The sequence below is a fragment of the Strongylocentrotus purpuratus genome, unplaced genomic scaffold, assembly GCF_000002235.5.
Source record: "Strongylocentrotus purpuratus isolate Spur 01 unplaced genomic scaffold, Spur_5.0 spur5_scaffold_11, whole genome shotgun sequence".
Classification (NCBI taxonomy): domain Eukaryota; kingdom Metazoa; phylum Echinodermata; class Echinoidea; order Camarodonta; family Strongylocentrotidae; genus Strongylocentrotus; species Strongylocentrotus purpuratus.
Window position 1 is genome coordinate 19,737,523 of NW_022145596.1, and position 19,682 is coordinate 19,757,204.

Consider the following 19,682-nt stretch of genomic DNA (forward strand, 5'->3'; position numbering starts at 1 on the left):
CTATCACATTTGTTTTTCATTTGAATGCGAATTGTTTGCTTATTTATCTAAAATGTTTTGATCAGACTTCAGTTATCATCTTGCTTTATAATGCAATAAACTTAATTAATAAACAAAACATGACATATTCAATATGTCTCTTTAAATCTAATTACTCAAAACCTTGTAAACATTGTTAAAGAAAGCAAAAGACAACAATTATTTGAATTATCTCCAACCATATCAATATTTTACATATCGTATCTCTCTGGTTTCTTAATAGTACGACCTGATCTGGTGGTGTATGGTTGGTGGTGATTCGATGGTGTGTCTGGTTTGCATTGTGTTTGTTCTGTTTGTGCATTCTGCTGGTCGTGTACATCATTATGTCTATCACTAGCATGTTGATGGTTTTGTTCCATGCTGTCCCTCTCTTGGGTTGGTTTGATGTGCCTACGATTTCGTCGCAGAGTGTAACCTGATGATGTCTCTACTTCATATGACCTTGGTTCTGGTCTCCTGTTTGTGATCTTTCCTCTGTCCCATCTACCAGTCTCTTGATTTTGGATTCTGACTTCTTGTCCTTTGTGTAGTGGGGGAAGGTTGGTAGCGTGCTTGTCGTCAAAGTATTTCTTCTGGTCATCCTGCCTGGTCTGCAGTCTCTGGTAGATGTCATCCTTTTGGGGTGACTGGTTCCGAATTCTGGTCGGTATGTTGGTTTGGATCTTCCTCCCCAGTAACAGCTCTGCTGGAGATGGTAGATGGCTGTCCAATGGAGTGGCTCTCAGGCATTGCAATGCCTTGTTGACGCCTATGTTATCTCTCTTAGCTTTCTTCATGGTGTTCTTGACAGTTTGTACTTGCCTCTCTATAAATCCATTGGATTGTGGATATCTCGGGCTTGAGGTTACATGTTGGAAATTCCAGTCTCTGGCAAACTCTACGAATATGGCACTATTGTATTGAGGTCCATTGTCGCTCATTAGTCTCTCGGGGGTTCCTTGTTCAGAGAAGATTTCCTTAAGCAGTCTGATGACAGCACTACTTGTTGCTTGCTGTGGTAACTGCTTTACAATTGGATACTTTGAGTATACGTCAGCAACAAGAAGGTACTCTCTTCCATCAAGTGTGAAGAGGTCAGTTGTGACAAATTGCCAAGGTCTGACAGGAATTTCATGTGGCTGCAGAGTCTCTGATGGCAGGGAGTTCCCATATTCTTGACATACAGAACATTTCCGTACCATCATCTCGATCTCCTGATTTATGCCATTCCAGAAGATACAGCTCTTTGCTCTCAGTTGGCATTTGATGATGCCTTGATGTCCCTCATGTAGCTTGTTCAGGTATTCCTTTGTCAGGCATTTGGGGATGACAATTCTTGAACCTTTCAGGATAATCCCGTCTTCAATGGACATCTCGTCCCTGTATGGCCAGTATTTAATCAGGCTTTTGTCAAGTTTACGCCTTTCTTCTGGCCATCCCTCTAGGATTACATCTCTCAGGATGCAAAGCTCACAGTCCTCTGATGTTGCGGTGCGGATCTCCAGTAGCTTCTTGTCTGAGAACATTACAAAGTCAACTTTCATGTGCATTTCACGAGACTCAGGAGGCAGAGGATTAAGTCTTGACATGGCATCAGACAGAAGCATCTCCTTTCCAGGTTTATATTTCACTGTCATGTCATACCCTTGGAGTCTGAGCAGTAGTCTTTGTAGTCTTGGTGGTGCAGCTCCAAGGTTCTTGAGAGTGATCATCTCTAGTGGTTTGTGATCTGAGAGGATAGTGAAACTTCTGCCGAAGACGAACGTGTGAAACTTTTCACATGCGTAGACAACTGCTAGCATCTCTCTCTCAATGTTAGCGTATCGCTGCTCGGTGTCTGTGAGGGACTTTGAGGCAAACGCTATTGGTCTCCCTTCCTGTGTGAGGGCTGCTCCAACGCCTTTCATCGATGCATCTACTTCTAGGACAACAGGTTTCTTTGGATCAAAGTAAGCAAGTGTGGTCTCCTTGCAGATCATATCTTTGATGGTCTCAAACACCTTCTGATGTGATTCAGTCCAGCTATATATCACATCTTTCTTCACAAGTTCCCGAAGTGGTGCAGTCAGTGAGGCAAGTCTTGGAATGAATGGTGACATGTAGGTCACAATGCCTAGGAACTCTCGGAGTTCTGTCACGTTCTGTGGTGCGTTCAGGGCTGATATGGCTGCTGTCTTCTGTGGGTCTGGTTGCACTCCATCTTTGCTGAAGACAAGGCCATAGAATCTCACTCGGTCTTGCTTGATGTGGCATTTGTTCCAGTTCAGGACGAGTCCATGCTCCTTTGCGACGCGCATCAGATTGTGTAAGTTGGCGTCATGTTCCACTGCCGTCTTTCCTACGACTGCTATGTCATCGGCCATTCCTATGACTCCAGGACATTTCTCTAGTATTTGATTCATTCGTTGCTGGAACACGTCCTGAGAAACACACAAGCCAAAAGGTAGTCTTTTGAAACGGTAACGACCAAAGGGACTATTGAAGGTCGTCAAATGGCTTGATTCTTCATCTAGCTGTATAGCCCAATATCCATGTCTGGCATCCAGGGTACTGAACACTGTTGCTCCTTCAAACTGGTGTCGAACTTCTTCAATGGTTGGCATCGGCATATGGCTTCTCTTGATTGCCTTATTTAAGTCTTTTGGGTCAAGGCAAATTCTCCATCTTCCATTGGGCTTCTGGGTGTATGCCAAGCTTGATACCCAGTCTGTTGGCTTAGTGACACTTTCTATCACTTCAAGACTCTCCATCTCATCAAGCTCTTTCTTGATGTCATCCTTTATGCCTATCGGGCATCGTCGAACTGCATGTATCACAGGAGCCGCATCTTTGTCGATCACGATGTGGTATTTCCCATCAAATTTTCCGATTCCATCAAATCTATCGGGATACAAAGTCTTCAAATGCTCTCTATCTTTGATGGGACTATCATGGCTCTCCATCAGACTGCAATTCAAGACTACTAATCCTAGATCCAGGCACAACTCAAGTCCAAGGATGGCTGGTCTTTGAGTCTTCACCACAAAGAATTCTCCATTTGCTTGTCTGTCCTGGTGGTTACAGCTCAGCGTATGTAGGCCTACTTGTGGAATAACACTCTTTTCACCATAGCCTGTTATCGTTATCGGTGACTTTCTTAGCTTTCCTGTGATAGGTTCCCCATTAGAGTCCACGCGATCAGGGTACATCTTCTGATAAATGCGTAATGGAAGAATGTTCCCTTCAGATCCTGTGTCAACTTTGGCTTTTAGAGTCGCTGGTCCTCTTCCGATCTCAACTCCGATCACAGCGAAGGCTTCGTTCTTTCTGATCTGGTCTACACAGATGGTCTCAAACCGCATGTCGTCAGTTTCTTCTGTTTCTTCCTCTTCTTTCATCTCATGGAGTCTCTTTGATCTCTGTGCTTGCGACCTTTTCGGATATGTCTTTGTAGCTTCTTGTTTCCTTTGCCACTGCTGTTTAGATTCTTGTTCCTGTTTCTTCAGTCGGCAGCATTTCTCCCAGTGATGCATTTTATCACAGTTTCTGCATTTGGTGCCATAAGCAGGGCACTTCCTCGGTGGATGGTTCAGTCCACAGAATGAGCACTGTTTCTTCCTTTGGATATGTTGCTTCGTCATATCAACGTTGACGGCTTGACCATGAAGGAGTTTCATATCCGCCTCAGTTGCCTCCTGGGTTCTGGCGATGTCCAAAGCTGTATTTAACGTCAGTTTCTCATCCTTGGCCAACAATGTTTGCTGTACCTTCTTGCTTGAGGTGCCAATGACGATCTGTTCTATGAGGCGACCTTCAAGTTCAATGTCCGCAAACTTGCATTTTTGTGCTTGTATTTTGCATCTGGCCATGAAGTCGTCTATGGCTTCGGCTGGTTCCTGTGCCAATTTCTGCAGCTGAAATCTTGCCAGACGGAAATTGGTCTTTGGTTCGAAATGTTTTATGAAAGCTTCGAAGACCTCAGCTGGGGTCTTGAAGTCCTTTCCCCAGGATTTGTGAATCCTGATACCCTCTTGACCCAGCCACAACAGGATGTATGTACATTTCTCTTGGTCAGACTTCTTGTTAAGCGGCCCTGAAAATATCAACTCACAATAGTATTGAAAATTTCTAAATTCAGTCGGCAAATCTTTGGATGCCCAATCCATGCAGGGAGGGTTGATTCCTGTCATCTCTCCCATGTTGTTTGTTTGTGTGTGTGACTTTGTAACAGCCAATAAAATCTAATATAGCCTAGAAGTCTAAGTCACATAAAAAACAACTACTACTAGGGTCTAGAGTCTAGTCATATTCAGCCTTATACATAAAGGAGTAAGGTCATATAGTGTGCCTTATCCTAATATACAAATAGGAGTAGGGTTACATTAAAATTTACACGTACCCTATCCTGTGTTATCAATACTGCAATGAGACAAAATATCTATGGCATTTGTTATACTGCATCGCAACAAACATCATCAATAATACAATTCCAGAGCAATTTATTCCTTTGCCAGTCCAACTCTTCCATGTCTCTATTAAATATAAGCCGGTCCTTCAATACTATCCATGGATTTACTCACATTAAATGATCCTGGTCAGGTTGGTGATTCAACCATTCTATTCAAACATGTGCAAATAATGAATTCAGCAAAGCGTCCATTATTTCAAAATGTTGAATCTTGATTAAAATCTAGTGTCTCTCAGTTCAAGTTCATATCTTATTCCACGGAGATCTGTATTCCCAGGTTTCACTCTCATATAGGTTTATAGTATGTAGCCCAGGACCAAAATCCAGTTGAAACCAATTGGAGCAAAACCAATTGAAACCAGTTGCCAACTGGTTTCAATAGGGAAATTGGAACAACTGGTTCCAATTGAAACCAGTTGCCAACTGGTTCCAATTGAAACCAGTTGAAACCAATTGCCAACTGGTTCCAATTGAAACCAGTTGAAACCAATTGCCAACTGGTTCCAGTTGCCTAACTGGTTTCAACTGGAACCAATTGTTCCAATTTCCCTATTGAAACCAGTTGGCTTCAACTGGTTTCAACTGGTTTCAATTGGTTTCAATTGGATCCAATTGAAACTTACAGATGGCATAAACTTAATTAGTTATGAGTTAATTAGCTCTTGCACTAATTATCGCTCATGTCAACACAGAAACATTGTTATATGTGTCTACATTAAGTACAATGTAAAGGGCATTATAATATGCAGACCATATAATATACTTAACAAGGAAGGCATTGCCATTATATATGTTTGTATTTGATGTATTTTGTACATGGTTAGTGTTTTACTAATCAACTTTTAATCTGTGTAATTACAAAAATATATTACTAATGAACATGCTTATCATTGCTAATTAATCTTTATATTTATCTAAAACAAATGCATTACTTGCAAATGAAAACTAATTAATAAGTACATTGTAAATCAAAATAAATTACATAAAACATTGATCTTCACACAAGCATATAATATGCAAATTAACTGGTTTCAATTGGATCCAGTTGGGTAACTGGAAATATTTCCAATTGGAACCAATTGGGTAACTGGAAATGAATTCTAACTGGAACCAGTTGGGTAACTGGAAATTACTTCTAACTGGAAATGAATGCTAACTGGAACCAATTGGGTAACTGGAAATGAATTCTAACTGGAACCAGTTGGGTAACTGGAAATGACTTCTAACTGGAAATGAATGCTAACTGGAACCAGTTGGGTAACTGGAAATGACTTCTAACTGGAACCAGTTGGGTAACTGAAATGAATTCTAACTGGAACCAGTTGGGTAACTGGAAATGGCTTCTAACTGGAAATGAATGCTAACTGGAACCAGTTGGGTAACTGGAAATGACTTCTAACTGGAACCAGTTGGGTAACTGGAAATGACTTCTAACTGGAAATGAATGCTAACTGGAACCAGTTGGGTAACTGGAAATGAATTCTAAATGGAATCAGTTGGGTAACTGGAAATGAATTCTAACTGGAACCAATTGGGTAACTGGAAATGACTTCTAACTGGAAATGAATGCTAACTGGAACCAGTTGGGTAACTGGAAATGACTTCTAACTGGAACCAGTTGGGTAACTGGAAATGACTTCTAACTGGAAATGAATGCTAACTGGAACCAGTTGGCCACTGGAAATGAATTCTAACTGGAACCAATTGAGTAACAGGAAAATCATCTTAATGTTTCCAGTTGAACTTCTAACTGGAACCAGTTGGGTAACTGGAAATGACTTCTAACTGGAACCAATTGAGTAACTGGAAAAATTACCTTACTGGTTCCAGTTGCACTTCTTATTGGTTTGAACTGGAAATGAGTACCCATAACAATATTTTCCAGTTCGGCAATTGGTTTCAACTGGAAATTTTCTATTCCAATTGAAACCAATTGAAACCAATTGAAACCAGTTGAAACCAATTGAAACCAGTTGGAGATTTCAACTGGTTTCAATTGGATTTTGGTCCTGGGAGACTAGGTGTCGATCGAGGTGTCCAGCTCCAGCGACGTCGTCGATCCTCCCGATGAGCTCCGAGTCCGTGTGGCTCAGTTCCAAACCAAAATGCAGGGCTGGGAGTATAGCGCCCTAGCTGTACTGTACTGTTCCCGGTCCCGGTCGAGCCTCTAGGCTCTGCTCCTGACGAGCCTCTAGGCTCTGCTCCTGGCGAGCCTCTAGGCTCTGGTTCTGCCTCCGCATCAAGCTGGTCCTGAATGTAGGGCAAATAATCACTTCTCGATCAGTGCTGTGCTATCGGACGATAGGCTCACTCGGTCTCAGTTCGTATGGGGTTTAAAATCTCATATTTGCGACTCACCAAATAATCAGTGTCGTTTTCTGCAGTACTCAAACGTCCCTCAAATATATCGCTGACCTGTACAGAGCTTCACCTTTCTCAGTTCAAAATTCATCTCAGCGGAATATCAGTCCAAAATCGTTGTAGAGGAAAACTAACTTGCTCAAATCGCGAAGTTTCCGTCATTCACAATGTAAACAATCGACTCACACTGTTCCGTTCAAAATTCCTCCGCGGTTAGCGCGCGTAATTTTTCGTACGTGCTAGTCAGTTCCATACCGCATATACACACGAGCCAAATTAGCACAGGGGGTCGATGCGCGTAAACGAAATCCCAACCTAGGCCTGGCCGGTAAACGGTGCTTAAATTGTCCATAAAATCCAAATCCGGGCTCCACCTGCACTCAAAATGGTCTAGCAAAGTCCTGGCACCGCTGCCACCATGTAAAGTGTTGGACACTAATTATGATTTATAATAAGAGTCTTCTTGAGGCTGGATTTTGTAGAACTCAAATATGAACAACTTGTTGTATTTATTAGATGTATGTGAAGCCGCATTACAATCTGCGGTAGCAATAATCATGGGCATATGATATAGGTCATTTGTTGAACATACATGTAGATATAAAATGATATCATATCACAGAGTAGGGGTATCTACAAAAATACGGTCTAGTATCATTCAAGAAGTTATCCGCTGTAAAGGACTGTTATAAACACTCTCTATATCCCAGGATATTCCCCGAATGGAACTTTCTCCCGACCCATGCTAGAAATACCCCCACCCTTGGAGCCTTTAAAAATACCTTACAAAAGCTCAACATGGGCGAAATAATTGCTAGAGCCCACTTCAGAAATTAAGTATTGGATACTATGCTCAGTGGACTGCGCATGCATATTACATCCCAGCTGAGGAGTTTATGCAGTAGCCCACCAGAACCAGAACCAGAAGCCAAGTATAAACACGACATTTTTGGCATTTTCAAATAATGAAAAAACGATAACTCCCTGTTTAAGTAGCTTACTAACGCTGATTTAGTCAAGAAGTTAGCCGTATAGTATGGTTTCGAGAATCGGGCCCCTGGATGATGTTTATCGAATGATTTGCCAAAATAATCTCTCAAGTTTTCAATATTCTTGATTATAATATATGAAAATGTTTTTCTAAACAGTTTATGAAAATGTACTTTTGTCTTTGTTTCCTTTTTATTTTTGCAATTTATGTTAAGTCCAAAATATTTGTACAATATAAAAAAATATATCTTTAAAACTAAAACTAGACCAATCAATCTGAAATCAAACGCGATGTTTTTGCTGGTCAAGAGATGGGGCTATTCAACTAAAAACATTGAACACGAATTACGCAAGACATACATACGGCTCGCGCTCCGGAATTAGAACCATCATAATATGAGCAGATCATGAGATAAGACCCCGTTATATATCACGTAGACCTAACTGTAATGGCTGTCTGTTAGAAAACATGATACGGCATTGATGTCTGGAACTTAAATTGATAGGCACTCTGAGGAACAATAACATGCCACGAAAGAAGAAACCCGGGAAACAAGGCGGTGGTAGTGAGGCCTCCAGCAAGCATGCGAAGCATGCGAAGAACGCTGGGGCTGGGCCCGCAGGAGGGAAAGGCAGAAAAAAGGTCGACAAGGAGGAAACCCGCGCACAGAGTCTTCAGCAGTTGCAAGATATGTTTGAAGGCAAACTAGATGCTGTCTTGGTTCACATGATTATGGAGGACTGCAACTATAATGGTAACTATATCTGTGTATGGGGTATCTTGTTCTCAGTCAGGGACTAGGCCTAGATCTACTTCATATTTAATTATCACTGATTATCAGGGGTGGTATTTTTGTGTTATCTTTTGTTGTATCTTCCAGAGATAACTCAGCACTAATATTGTTGTAAGTTGGTATTCTGAACATCATTTTATCCCTGTGTTATCTCTTGAAGGACCGCCTCTATCTTCTTATCTTTGACCACTCTTGACACGCCCATTTGTATGGACCCTACCAATCAAAATCTGTTTTATATAATTATAAGGATGATAATCCAGACAAGTTTCAAGTCCCCTTCGCCAGAACCCAAACGTATCAAAAGACATTCTTTCCTGATGCGATCAGACTATGGAACTCCCTCTCCCGACTATAGTCAACAGCACCTCCTTAGTGATCTTCAAGCAGGGGGTGCAGCAAATTAGGCTTCGTTAAGCCTCTCCTGTTTTTTAGCCGCACATAGTAACAACTTGTAGTGAGATTTTTTCACTTGCACTATTCATCTGGGCACTCGACAAGCACAAGTACGATAATACGCCAACGGCGGTCTGTACTTTACTGGAAGAAGAAGAAGAGGAAGATAAGTAGGTCAACCAATAGGAATACTTTATGCCATATCTGAAGATGCGCCTAGCGCATACTAATCTTGGCGTAATTAGTTATTTGAGCACTTAATACGCGCGTCATCATATGCGCTGTGGCATGTGGATCATGAAGACAAATCACGCTTTCACTATATTGGTTGAGATGAGAGCACTAAAATCGTCATATCCTAGCATGTAATTTATTAGAAAGTTCTCATCACCACATAATCTTCTTCTAACTCTTCTATTGGCACGAAGTTGGTTCTGGGCAAGAAATATTGCCGCCATTATATCACCACGAAAGATACAACAACCCCCTACCTGTTGTAAATATTGTTGTAAATACCATGCAAGATAAGATGAGATAAAAGATACAACAACCTTCAGAATGCCAATTATCTCGACATATTATCTCTCGTGCGCATATGCAAATGAGGATTAAACGCCACTTTATTAATAATACGCACAATTTCAAGCGCGCCAAAGTACAATGTATGAGCGCAGGCGCGGCCAATAAGATGAGAGAAAAGATACAACAAAAGATAACACAAAAGTTACAACAATGTTCAGAATACCAACTTTGTCTTATCTCCAAAGATACAACAATATTAGAGATAACACAGGGTTAAAAATACGGCCCCAGATCTTTAGTTTTGATTTGATTATCCTGATTATCATGATTATGTAGACCCTAGAGAATCTAGGCCTAATCTCTCTTCTACTTCTAGTAGATCTATGGTAGTATTATAGATTCTAGTTCAATCAAACATGGCAAATCACAAATGATCTTCATTGATCACTGATTACATCTGTTCAGTAACCTGGACGGATGTTATTGTTAAAGATGCAGGGGGGTGTTTCACAAAGATTCTAAGTCAAACTTTACTCTTCGTTGGACTTAAAGGTAAAGACCAGTTATGGTAATGCGATTGCATTGTGAAAGAAACGTTGTGGAATCGATCAGAAAAGGTTGATCATCTAGCATCTAGCATCTGCAAGGTTCTGGAATAATCAAAATGATAAGAAATTTGGCCCATTCTTCGTAGTTACAAGCACTATACACAGAAAGATGTATATGGGACTACCCTATATCTCTCACAGTCCATGAGAGAAACAAATTTACCAAATATATAAATTAGTAGGCGGTTTCCCGGCAAATTTTTTATCATCATGTATTAGTCAAAACATATTCTTTCACATGATTGGTAATGAGAGCTTCCATTTCATTTTTTTAAATTGGCGCGTTCCCAATACTGGTCTTTACCTTTAAATATTATGGAGAGCCATCTGAGCCTTAAAGGGACTATGTCCCATTTGCCCCCCCCCCCCCCACACTTTTTTTGAAAAAGTATATTTAGGAGAATAGAAGGATAGAAAGAATAGTGACCTGCCAGTGCCACAAAATATGTATCAAAATATCGTCGGCCTTATGCCAAAAGGGCCTTAACTGCTTTTGGCCATTCCGAGATAATCACGTTTAAAGTTTTGGCCTCTCTAATAATCAAAAGTTTGTGGTCGTTTTTTTGTGTTTGAAGCCAATTTCAATAAATGTGTTAAGTTTTATGTTTTACATATGTGCAAAAAACATGTTAGGGCCTTTTTGGCATAAGGCTTGAATGTAGCGTATTTATGCCAGAAGGGCCGTAACCTACTCGGCATTGTGCCAAAAGGAGCGTCACCTACGCGGCGTTATGCCAAAAGTATGCACGCATAGTTAGCACCCTTCTGGCATTAAGAAATTTTCTTGTTTCGCAACACCTTTGGTTTGCCAGAAAGCCCCTCCCACATGTACGGCTACTGGATCACGAAAACTGATAAAATTGATTGATTAAAATGTAAGAAAAAGTATTTTTGATATATCTGAATATTTTTATTAATATAAGCAGCGTTTGGTAAAGTTATTTGTTAGAGATCGTACATTTAGGACACCTTTTTCGTTGTTTATTTTCATCACTGTCCCATATGTTGACATCTGCGTATTTTAACGAGTCGGTCGCATTTCGTGCATCTACACCTAATTTAAATCTCACTCAGATTTCATGATCTAAATTCATGACATATACTTTCAGTGATTATTTTAAGTACATTGTGTCTATTGTAGACTAATCATGTTTTTAATGGTGTTTCTACTGATATTATTGAATTAAATGGAAATTACTAAATAATCTGTCATTGATAACAGATTTGCCGTGTAGGTGAAGGCCCTTTTGGCGTAAGGAAAAAGATGAGATACGCGTTAAGGCCCTTTTGAAATTCATAATTATCTTCATAAATAAATCGAATTTCAACAAGTGAAGCACATCATTTTAAAGAGAATGTTGAAATCTACAAGGTGATGTTAAAGGTAATACAAAGTTTTGGGAAATTTTGAAAATTGGGTGGATAGTGATTCTTTACAATTTTGATATATTTGGATGCCCCTGTGGATGCATTAGAAGCCCTAGAAAATTTAGTCCCTAAAACACTTCTGCTTTCGAGAAAAAGTGAATATAACAATTTACCGGTGCTCCCGGTAAATTTGGATAAATTACAAATAGCGCCTACGGCCGTACAATAGTAGCTGCGACCATGAAAATCTCAGAAAATGTAGTTGTGATATATGATTTCCAATCGGGAATAGCCAATCGGTCGATTTTAGTCAAGAAACATTGTTTTCTAGCTTAATTAATATCTTGGCCTTGAGAGGGAGCTATACACATAGAGAGTACATTATTTCCAATTTCCTAACTTTAGACTCGATTTTAACCGCGACAACGATCACTGAATATTGTAGGATCGCATATGCTTCTAATATGTTCATTTGAACCAAATTCATGACCCCATACCAAAACTTTGTATTACCTTTAATAACTCAATAACCCCCAAAATCGGGTTAAGGCCCTTTTGGCATAAGGCTGACAATATGTTCAACTGACGATAATTTAATGCCTAATACCCCTGAGGTACTGGGGTCTCCCCCCGGACAGACCCCACGCCAATTAGTGTCCTGCCCGTGTCCCAAATAAGGTACAAAAATAGGCTCATCTGACCGTAATTAAACTCCTAAAACCCCAGAAATTTGTTAAATATTATTTTCCCTGGTGAAATACAATATGATTAAACAAATATGTGGAATAGGCATGTAGGACTATACACTTGATGGTGAAGAATGGAGAATTATCAAATATTTCACAATGCCCATCTGTTTTTAGTACCATATGTTTCAAACTTTCAATAAAAATATTGCATCATGAAGCATGATGAAGCAAGCTGAGTCATGATTTGGAAGTATTTGTAGTCCAATTACCGGAAGTGCAATTCTAGGGTGCCATAATGGTAGCCATACTGATGCTGAGGCAACAATTGTGGAGCACCAGGAGCGTCATGTAAAACAGACATGAGTGCTACTGCAGGGAATAATTTTCCTGGTATCGCATCGCAATTTGCTATGCATTTTTGCATGACTGCTATACAAAATATCTTTTGTGTAGCAGTTTTCTTCCATAGAAATGTACAGAATTGCATTTGAAATATTTATCCATCGGCTGAAATTGCTAATCAAAAAATTTGAGGAAAATTATTCCCTGTACTGTATACAAGAACCAAATATTACGTTGTGTATGTACAGTGTACATAATTGCCTATCATTATCTGTACATACACAAACACACACACAATACTGTAGTGTATCAATGTTGTCACACCATATTCGCCATGTTAATGTTAACACCCTTGTGTATGATCAGGAGACATCTGGGGGATTCCCCATGCCATACATGTACATGTACACATTGTAAAGGCAAATGTGTAAGAGCAGAGGTCGATGAGTAACCTCCGGTACAATGTTGTTTGTCGTGCAGAAGATCGGGATTCCCCAGTACTTACTAGTACATACATGTAAAATGTGAATTCAAAAGACTAGATTTAAATATCTAGGCAAATTTTGTATGTATTAATTATTAAACCATGCTTTGATATCCATGTGCAGGATGTAGTTTGGGGGTGGCCAGTGAGAAAATGTGAATTTGTCAAATGTGGGTGTTTTTGTTGGAAATCCCTGTGACAATAGGTTTTTGTGTATAACAAAGTGTGGGTGTTTTTGTCTGAAATCCCCATGATAATAGGTTTTCATGAAAAATTCATTAGTCTATGTTATTCAGCATTTATCCACATTTTTGCATAATGTGTATATAGTGGTACTTTTAAACAGTATGATTCCCCAAATTTGTGGTTTACATGTACTTAGTACATTTATAAATGTAATTACTAGGTTGTCTTTGTTCATGTATTGATATACAAATGCTGTACATGTACATGGTACATGTATGTACATGTAGCCCAACAGCTACAACTTTTCTTTCGTTTATTTTCAAAGAATCAAAATGTACATCAAAATATCTTCCTATTCACAATTTCACATTGATAAAAGATGAAAAACTAATTTGCGGCGAATCATTAACAATTAAACATATAAAAAACCTTGAGCAATCTGTGCATGAAGTGTTGTCACAAAAAAAGAGGAATTAGATAACCAAGACCCATTTGTTTACAACAATATAATAGCATACATGTCTATAAATCATTTGTCATCTCTAGGGAGAGTACAAAGATTTGGTTTTCAGTGGAGTACATGTAATAAAGGCAAGCTTTAAAAGTACTATTCGTGTAGATCACTTACAATGTAGGCACAAAGCTTACATACATGTACATGTACAGTGAAAATGGTACATTTGGTTGTTTTTGTTCATGTGACTTTTGTTATTTATTTATTTATTTATTTATTTATTTATTTATTTATTTGTTTTACCTATTAATTTATTCATTCAGTATTCAATTATTCTTTAATAATAATAATGATACACAAGATGTGTAAGGTAACAAATCTACTTGACAATCAAATGCTCAAGGCGCAGCTTGTGCAAAAGATGAAATACATGATAAATATATACAAAGGTGCAATAGGAAAGGTACAGACATGAAAGGTAATGGTAATCAATTATAAGCTAAATTAAACAGATATTTCTTAAGATTGTTTTTTAACACTTCACCAGAGCTGCTATGGGCTTTTTATTAATTAATTTAATTTTTTTTTCCTTATATTTATTATATTTATTGTATGTATTCAACTATTCTTCAATTGAGATTTCATTCAATCTCCTATCAATATAGTGAATTGAGGATTTGTAATCAGCAAAAGAATTGTTTTTCATTTATCTTTTCAGTTGACAATGCTTTAGAGACTCTTTTCAAGCTGGCTGGTGATGCATCCAATCCTGCTGCATCTGATATGAGCCATTTGCCAGAGAAACCTAGAGACCTTGTCAGCTACAGTAGAAGCGAAGATAGTGACGAGTCTGAGGACGTGGATGGCTTTCCGAATGGCTTGTACCTGCCACACCATGTCACTCCAGGTGAAACTGTTGCAGGGTCTGGCACTGATGCGAAACGTCCCTTGTCCTCCGCAAATGGTGTCGGTCTTGATGACATAAGCTTGCCACATAGAATCAACGGTCTGGACTTTGCCATATCCATGGCCAAGGATCTAGACCGGAATACATTCTCGGAAGAGTCCGTTGAGAAGGTTACAGCAGGTCTGTTGGCCTACCGAGACACTGGGGACAGGAACAAACTGAAGGAGCTTGGAAATCTCCGTGCAATTGCAGAGATGGTGTTGGAGGTGGGTGTCAAGGAAGAGGAAAAAGAGAGGGCGGAATCATCCAAAGTTCAATTTAAATCACTACACTCACGCCTTCCTGTATACAGTGCCACAGATGATCGACTTGTTGGAGGATTGTCTAGTAGCAGTGGAAGCTCTGGGAGTAGTTCTCCAAGCCAGTCTGATGATGAAAGAGACAAACCTGATGGACCCTATCCTGCAGAGGATGCCAAGAACGAGTCAGAGAGTAAAGAGGCAGGATATGAAGCAGCAGAATCAAAAGAGGCTGGAGCCAGAGCATTATCACATGGGACACCTCGAACAGCTCCAACCGAATCAAGTGAGAAGCCACAAGAAAACCCAAGTCTCAACAATGGTGATCCTGAGAGACGGCTCCCAAGCACTAATCCTAACTTGAGCAACATTTCCAAAAACTACACAACTTTAAGTGCCACAGAGAATAGAAATGATGAAGTGGCAAGTGCTAGACCCAAGGCAACGGTCAGCTTTTGGAATAATTTGACCCCTGAGCAAGGCGAAACAGATGATGCATCTGATGAAGACTCTGAGAAAGACATTGATAAGCATATCAGCTTCCAGGAAGATTCAGAAAGTTACAGAGGAGATAGGCCAGAAAGAGACAGCTGTCATGACATAGCAAGTAGTGAAAGGAGTAACTTGTTAAAGAGTCAGCAGCTAGCCAAACCGAACAACTCTACAGAAAGGTCTCATGATGTGTACCCACCAGGGGGAGAAAATTTAAATGCTCCTTTCTCTGTGGAAAGACCTTTAAAGCAGCCAGATGAAAGATTCTTTGGGAATGAAATAGGACAAGGTCCTGTGGATATGTCCTTGACCAGACCCCAGCAAAGATTAAGTGACATACCACAAGGTCCTGTGCAGGTAGAGAATAACCAGTTCTCTTCACAGTACAGTCCATTAAATGCTTCTCCTGCTGCAACAAACTTACATGGAAAACATGCACACAAGCCCTTTGTGTATGATGCAAATTTTGCACCCGGTTTTGGTATGGGTACAACGCACTTCTTTGTGAGGAATATGTCGCCAGGTTTATTGCCCAGGACATATCGCAAAGATGGTCAACCTCCCCAAAAATCATCCCAACCCTGGCCAAATCAGGGCTACTCCAGAGCTTTCTATGCTCAAATGCCTCCAGGAACTGCTACCAAAAACAGTGCATATCCTCCCCATAACATCTTTAGTTTCCAAGGACCACGCCTAAGATCACCTACCATTCCACGCTCCAACGTGACGATAACCGAACTCCCAGATTCGCCGGAGGAGCCTTTGACCTCAACAAATGTGGAGGAAGTGTACCTAGGTCCACCAAGATGGCCCGTGATCCAACAGACCAACCTGAAACGTCATGAGTATCCTGCACAAAGTCCAAGGAAAATCCCACCACTGCCACCAGGCAAGGTGCTCTGTCTCATGAGGGGATGTCCAGGAAGCGGCAAAAGCACTGTTGCAAAGTAAGCTTTATTATTTGTATTCCTTTGAAAATACATCTACAGTCAAACCTGCTTTAGTGACCACCTGTCTACAAAGGCCACATTTGTTGTTTCCCTTGAAAATGGTTTCTCATTGAATCATGTACTAAATGAACCTGTCTACAAAGGCCACTTTTTGTGTTTCCCTTGGGCGGTCACTATAGACAGGTTTGACTGTACATGTACATACAAATTATTAATGTTATTTATAGATTGGAATCAAATACATTTTAATCAAATTTCTTTTAACAAAGTGATACATTATTTTTCTTCAAGATAATAAATTATTGTTTTCTCAAAGAAAAGTAGATTGAAAAATGTTTTCTTGAAGTCAAGAGACATGCCTGTTGTACACTAATAATAATAATAATATTCCGCTTTTATAATACGCTTAATACATCTACAATGTCTCGAAGCGCTTTATAGATATACTATTACCATGCAGGAAATTTTAGTAGCAAACTGCAAACAGGAAAGGTGACTATCCAAGGATAAAAACAATGAATGTAAATTGCTGGTCTAAATGCTATGCTATGTCTGTACTATTATTTTAACTGTAATGAATTTGAGATACAGTTTATGAGTGTAGAAAATGTTGGTTATGCTTTTCAGGAGTTTGAAGGGAAATGGAGTAGTTCTGAGCACTGATGACTTCTTCATTGTCAGAGGAAAGTATATGTTTGACCGGAACCTAGTCGGAGAGGCACACGACTGGAATCACGCCAGAGGTAAGCTCAAATAATTTGAATTTACTTCGGTTTGAATTAAAGGTATAGACCAGTTTTGAAAACGCCCCCCTCTCAAAAAATAGAATGGAAGTTCTTATTATCAATCATGTGAAAAAATATGTTTTTACTAATACGTGAGGATACAAATTTTTCCTGGAAACCGCCTACTAATTTTTATATATTTGGTAAATTATCATATCGATCCGGCCTGGATAGATATCTTTCTGTGTACAGTGCTCATAACTTTACCAAGACTCGGCCAAATTTCTTATCATTTTGATGATTCCAGAACCTTGAAGTACACACCAATACTTATATGCTGGATGATCAACCTTTTCTGATCGATTCCACAACTGGTCCATACCTTTAAAGCCGTATCAAAACATCTAAGGCAAATAAAGATTGGCCATACAAAGCAAAAATTTGTTAAGTCATGGTCAGGGTTAATCAGAAAATGAAATTGAAATCTTGAGCAAGTGGGATGCATCTAGAAATGCCCTCCCTAGTGAAAAAAAAAACTGCAAAAAGCACTGGTTGCCAATCCACAAGTGCATAGAATTCAGAATCCTCCACCTTACATGGACGGCTGTAAATGGATTGGCACCAAACTATTTACAAGACCTTGTTATGCCTTATACACCAGCTCGTAGTCTATTAAGATGATCACACTAGCATCTTCTTAGGATTCCTAAGACGCGAGTAGCCTGTGGTAAAAGGGCCTTTTCAGCTGCTGCACCTTCTCTTTGGAATAATTTACCATTGAATTTGAGAATCTTAACTTCCTTCCTCAAAGCTGAATCTCATCTTTTTAAATGCCTATTATTATCATTGCTTAACTTTACATCATACACTTATAAAAAGTTTCAAAAGGTTTAAAGAGTGATACAGTCTGTGTATATTTTCATTGAAATGTTTGCACTTGTATATTTTTGATTTGATGAATCAGCTCAAGAATATTTGGCGAAAGGCACTACTCCCATCATCGTTGACAACACCAACATCATGACGTGGGAGATGAAACCATACGTTGCCATGGTGAGTTCATGTACCTCAAGTTCCTCGGGGGGTGTTTCACAAAGATCCCAAGTCGAACTTAACTCTTAAGTTAGACTAAAAAACATTATGGAGAGCCATTTGTAGCCTTAAAATAGAATATATTCTAGGGCTGCGACGTGTAGTCGAATGCTCGAGTACCCGCACGGTTGACAACTACTCGGGTACGATTTCTCGTACCCGAATATTCGGCCGCAAAAAAAAAAAAAAAAAAAAAAATTTGTCCAGGCCCACGCTTACCCGTGCCTGGGTGAGCGGCGGCCGCTGGCATGGTTCCGTCGGTAAAAATGTTTCCCAACTCAAGCACTGTCAAACTCACCACTCAGAAACTGGGACCAAATGTCTGGATTTCTGTTTCGACTTGGAGGAAAATGGATTATTCTGCCATCTCTGGTTTTTAAAACAGCATTGTTTACTGTTATTATTATTATTATTAAATCGGCGCCTTCAACTGCAACTTAAAGTAAAAATGGATGCATTTTCGGCGACAGAACTGGGATACTGCTCCAGGTATGGTGGTGGCCAAAAAATAAATTAAATAATTAAAAAAAATTAAAAAAATTATATAAAAACATGGCATCCGAATATTTGAGTATTCGCTTGTAAGCCTGGGAGTGTACTCATGTACCTCATGACACTGTGGTGCACAGCCTTAATATATTCAAAAGCGAAAATTCAACTATTTTAGACTTTTCATTATTTCCACATCAAGAACACAAAATCTCCCATGAATAGAAAATATGAATGATTTGAATCAACATTTTATGCCTTTTAAAATAACTTTTACAAATATTTTCAAGGTTGCTAACGGTTTTCCATCGTTTTTAAGTCCAACTTAGAGATAAGTTCAACTTAAGATCTTTGTGAAACACCCCCTCACTGCCTCAATATCCTACGTATTTCCTACAGAATTGATTTGACAGATATAGTTCATTTGCAGTCGTGAACATGCAACATACGTTTCTTTTAGTGTGAGAATGTTTTTGCCGATCATTGCCAGAATGAAGATTCATGTGTCCTTTCGTACATGTAGATATGAATCTGAAAAGAAAAAATAAGGCTCGGCACTCCGCGGGGAGTGTTTCACAAAGACTAAGATTGACTTTAAGTTGGATTAACTATGGCAGGCCTCTCATGCCACTGTTTGCTCTCACCATTATGATCTTTAGATACTATCCAATGAACTATCAAAAAGGTAAATTCTGTGCATTTGTGACCATGATTTGTGTGTCCCTTGAGAGACCAATGCCAGTAAATGTTCACAGCAAACAGTGTTATGAACGGCCTGCCATAGTTAAGTCCAACTTAAAGTCTTTGTGAAACATCCCCCTGGTGTAGTAATACCTATACGAGTCACTTACATGTATTTATTATTTTTCTATGTAGGCACTGAAACACAAATACCAAGTAGTCATCAGAGAACCAGATACCCCTTGGAAGAACAAAGCTGGAGAATTGGCCAAGTAAGTCATTTAGGCAAAAAGGGTGTGGTTGCATTTTGTCCTTAGGAAAGGGCTTGTTTTAATATGCTGGCAAATTTTATTGCAAATCATTTACTTATTCGTAGCAGGGATAT

At 39.4% G+C, this 19,682-nt stretch overlaps 2 protein-coding genes across 2 annotated transcripts in view; one reads left to right on the forward strand and one right to left on the reverse strand.

Moving 5' to 3' along the window:
- Positions 1–230: 230 nt before the first annotated feature.
- Positions 231–4,199, reverse strand: LOC115922374 (uncharacterized protein K02A2.6-like). The gene has a single exon (XM_030981319.1). It carries the CDS (start codon positions 4,197–4,199, stop codon positions 231–233), a length of 3,969 nt encoding a protein of 1,322 aa, XP_030837179.1.
- A 3,965-nt stretch (positions 4,200–8,164) lies between these two features.
- LOC100891052 overlaps positions 8,165–19,682 on the forward strand; it is a 36,740-nt gene continuing 25,222 nt past the window's right edge. The window contains exons 1-5 of the mRNA XM_030980867.1: positions 8,165–8,574; positions 14,381–16,307; positions 16,938–17,053; positions 18,000–18,088; positions 19,493–19,569. Coding sequence (XP_030836727.1) covers positions 8,346–8,574; positions 14,381–16,307; positions 16,938–17,053; positions 18,000–18,088; positions 19,493–19,569 — 2,438 coding nt within the window. The 5' untranslated portion in view covers positions 8,165–8,345. The remainder of the gene's footprint in view (positions 8,575–14,380; positions 16,308–16,937; positions 17,054–17,999; positions 18,089–19,492; positions 19,570–19,682) is intronic.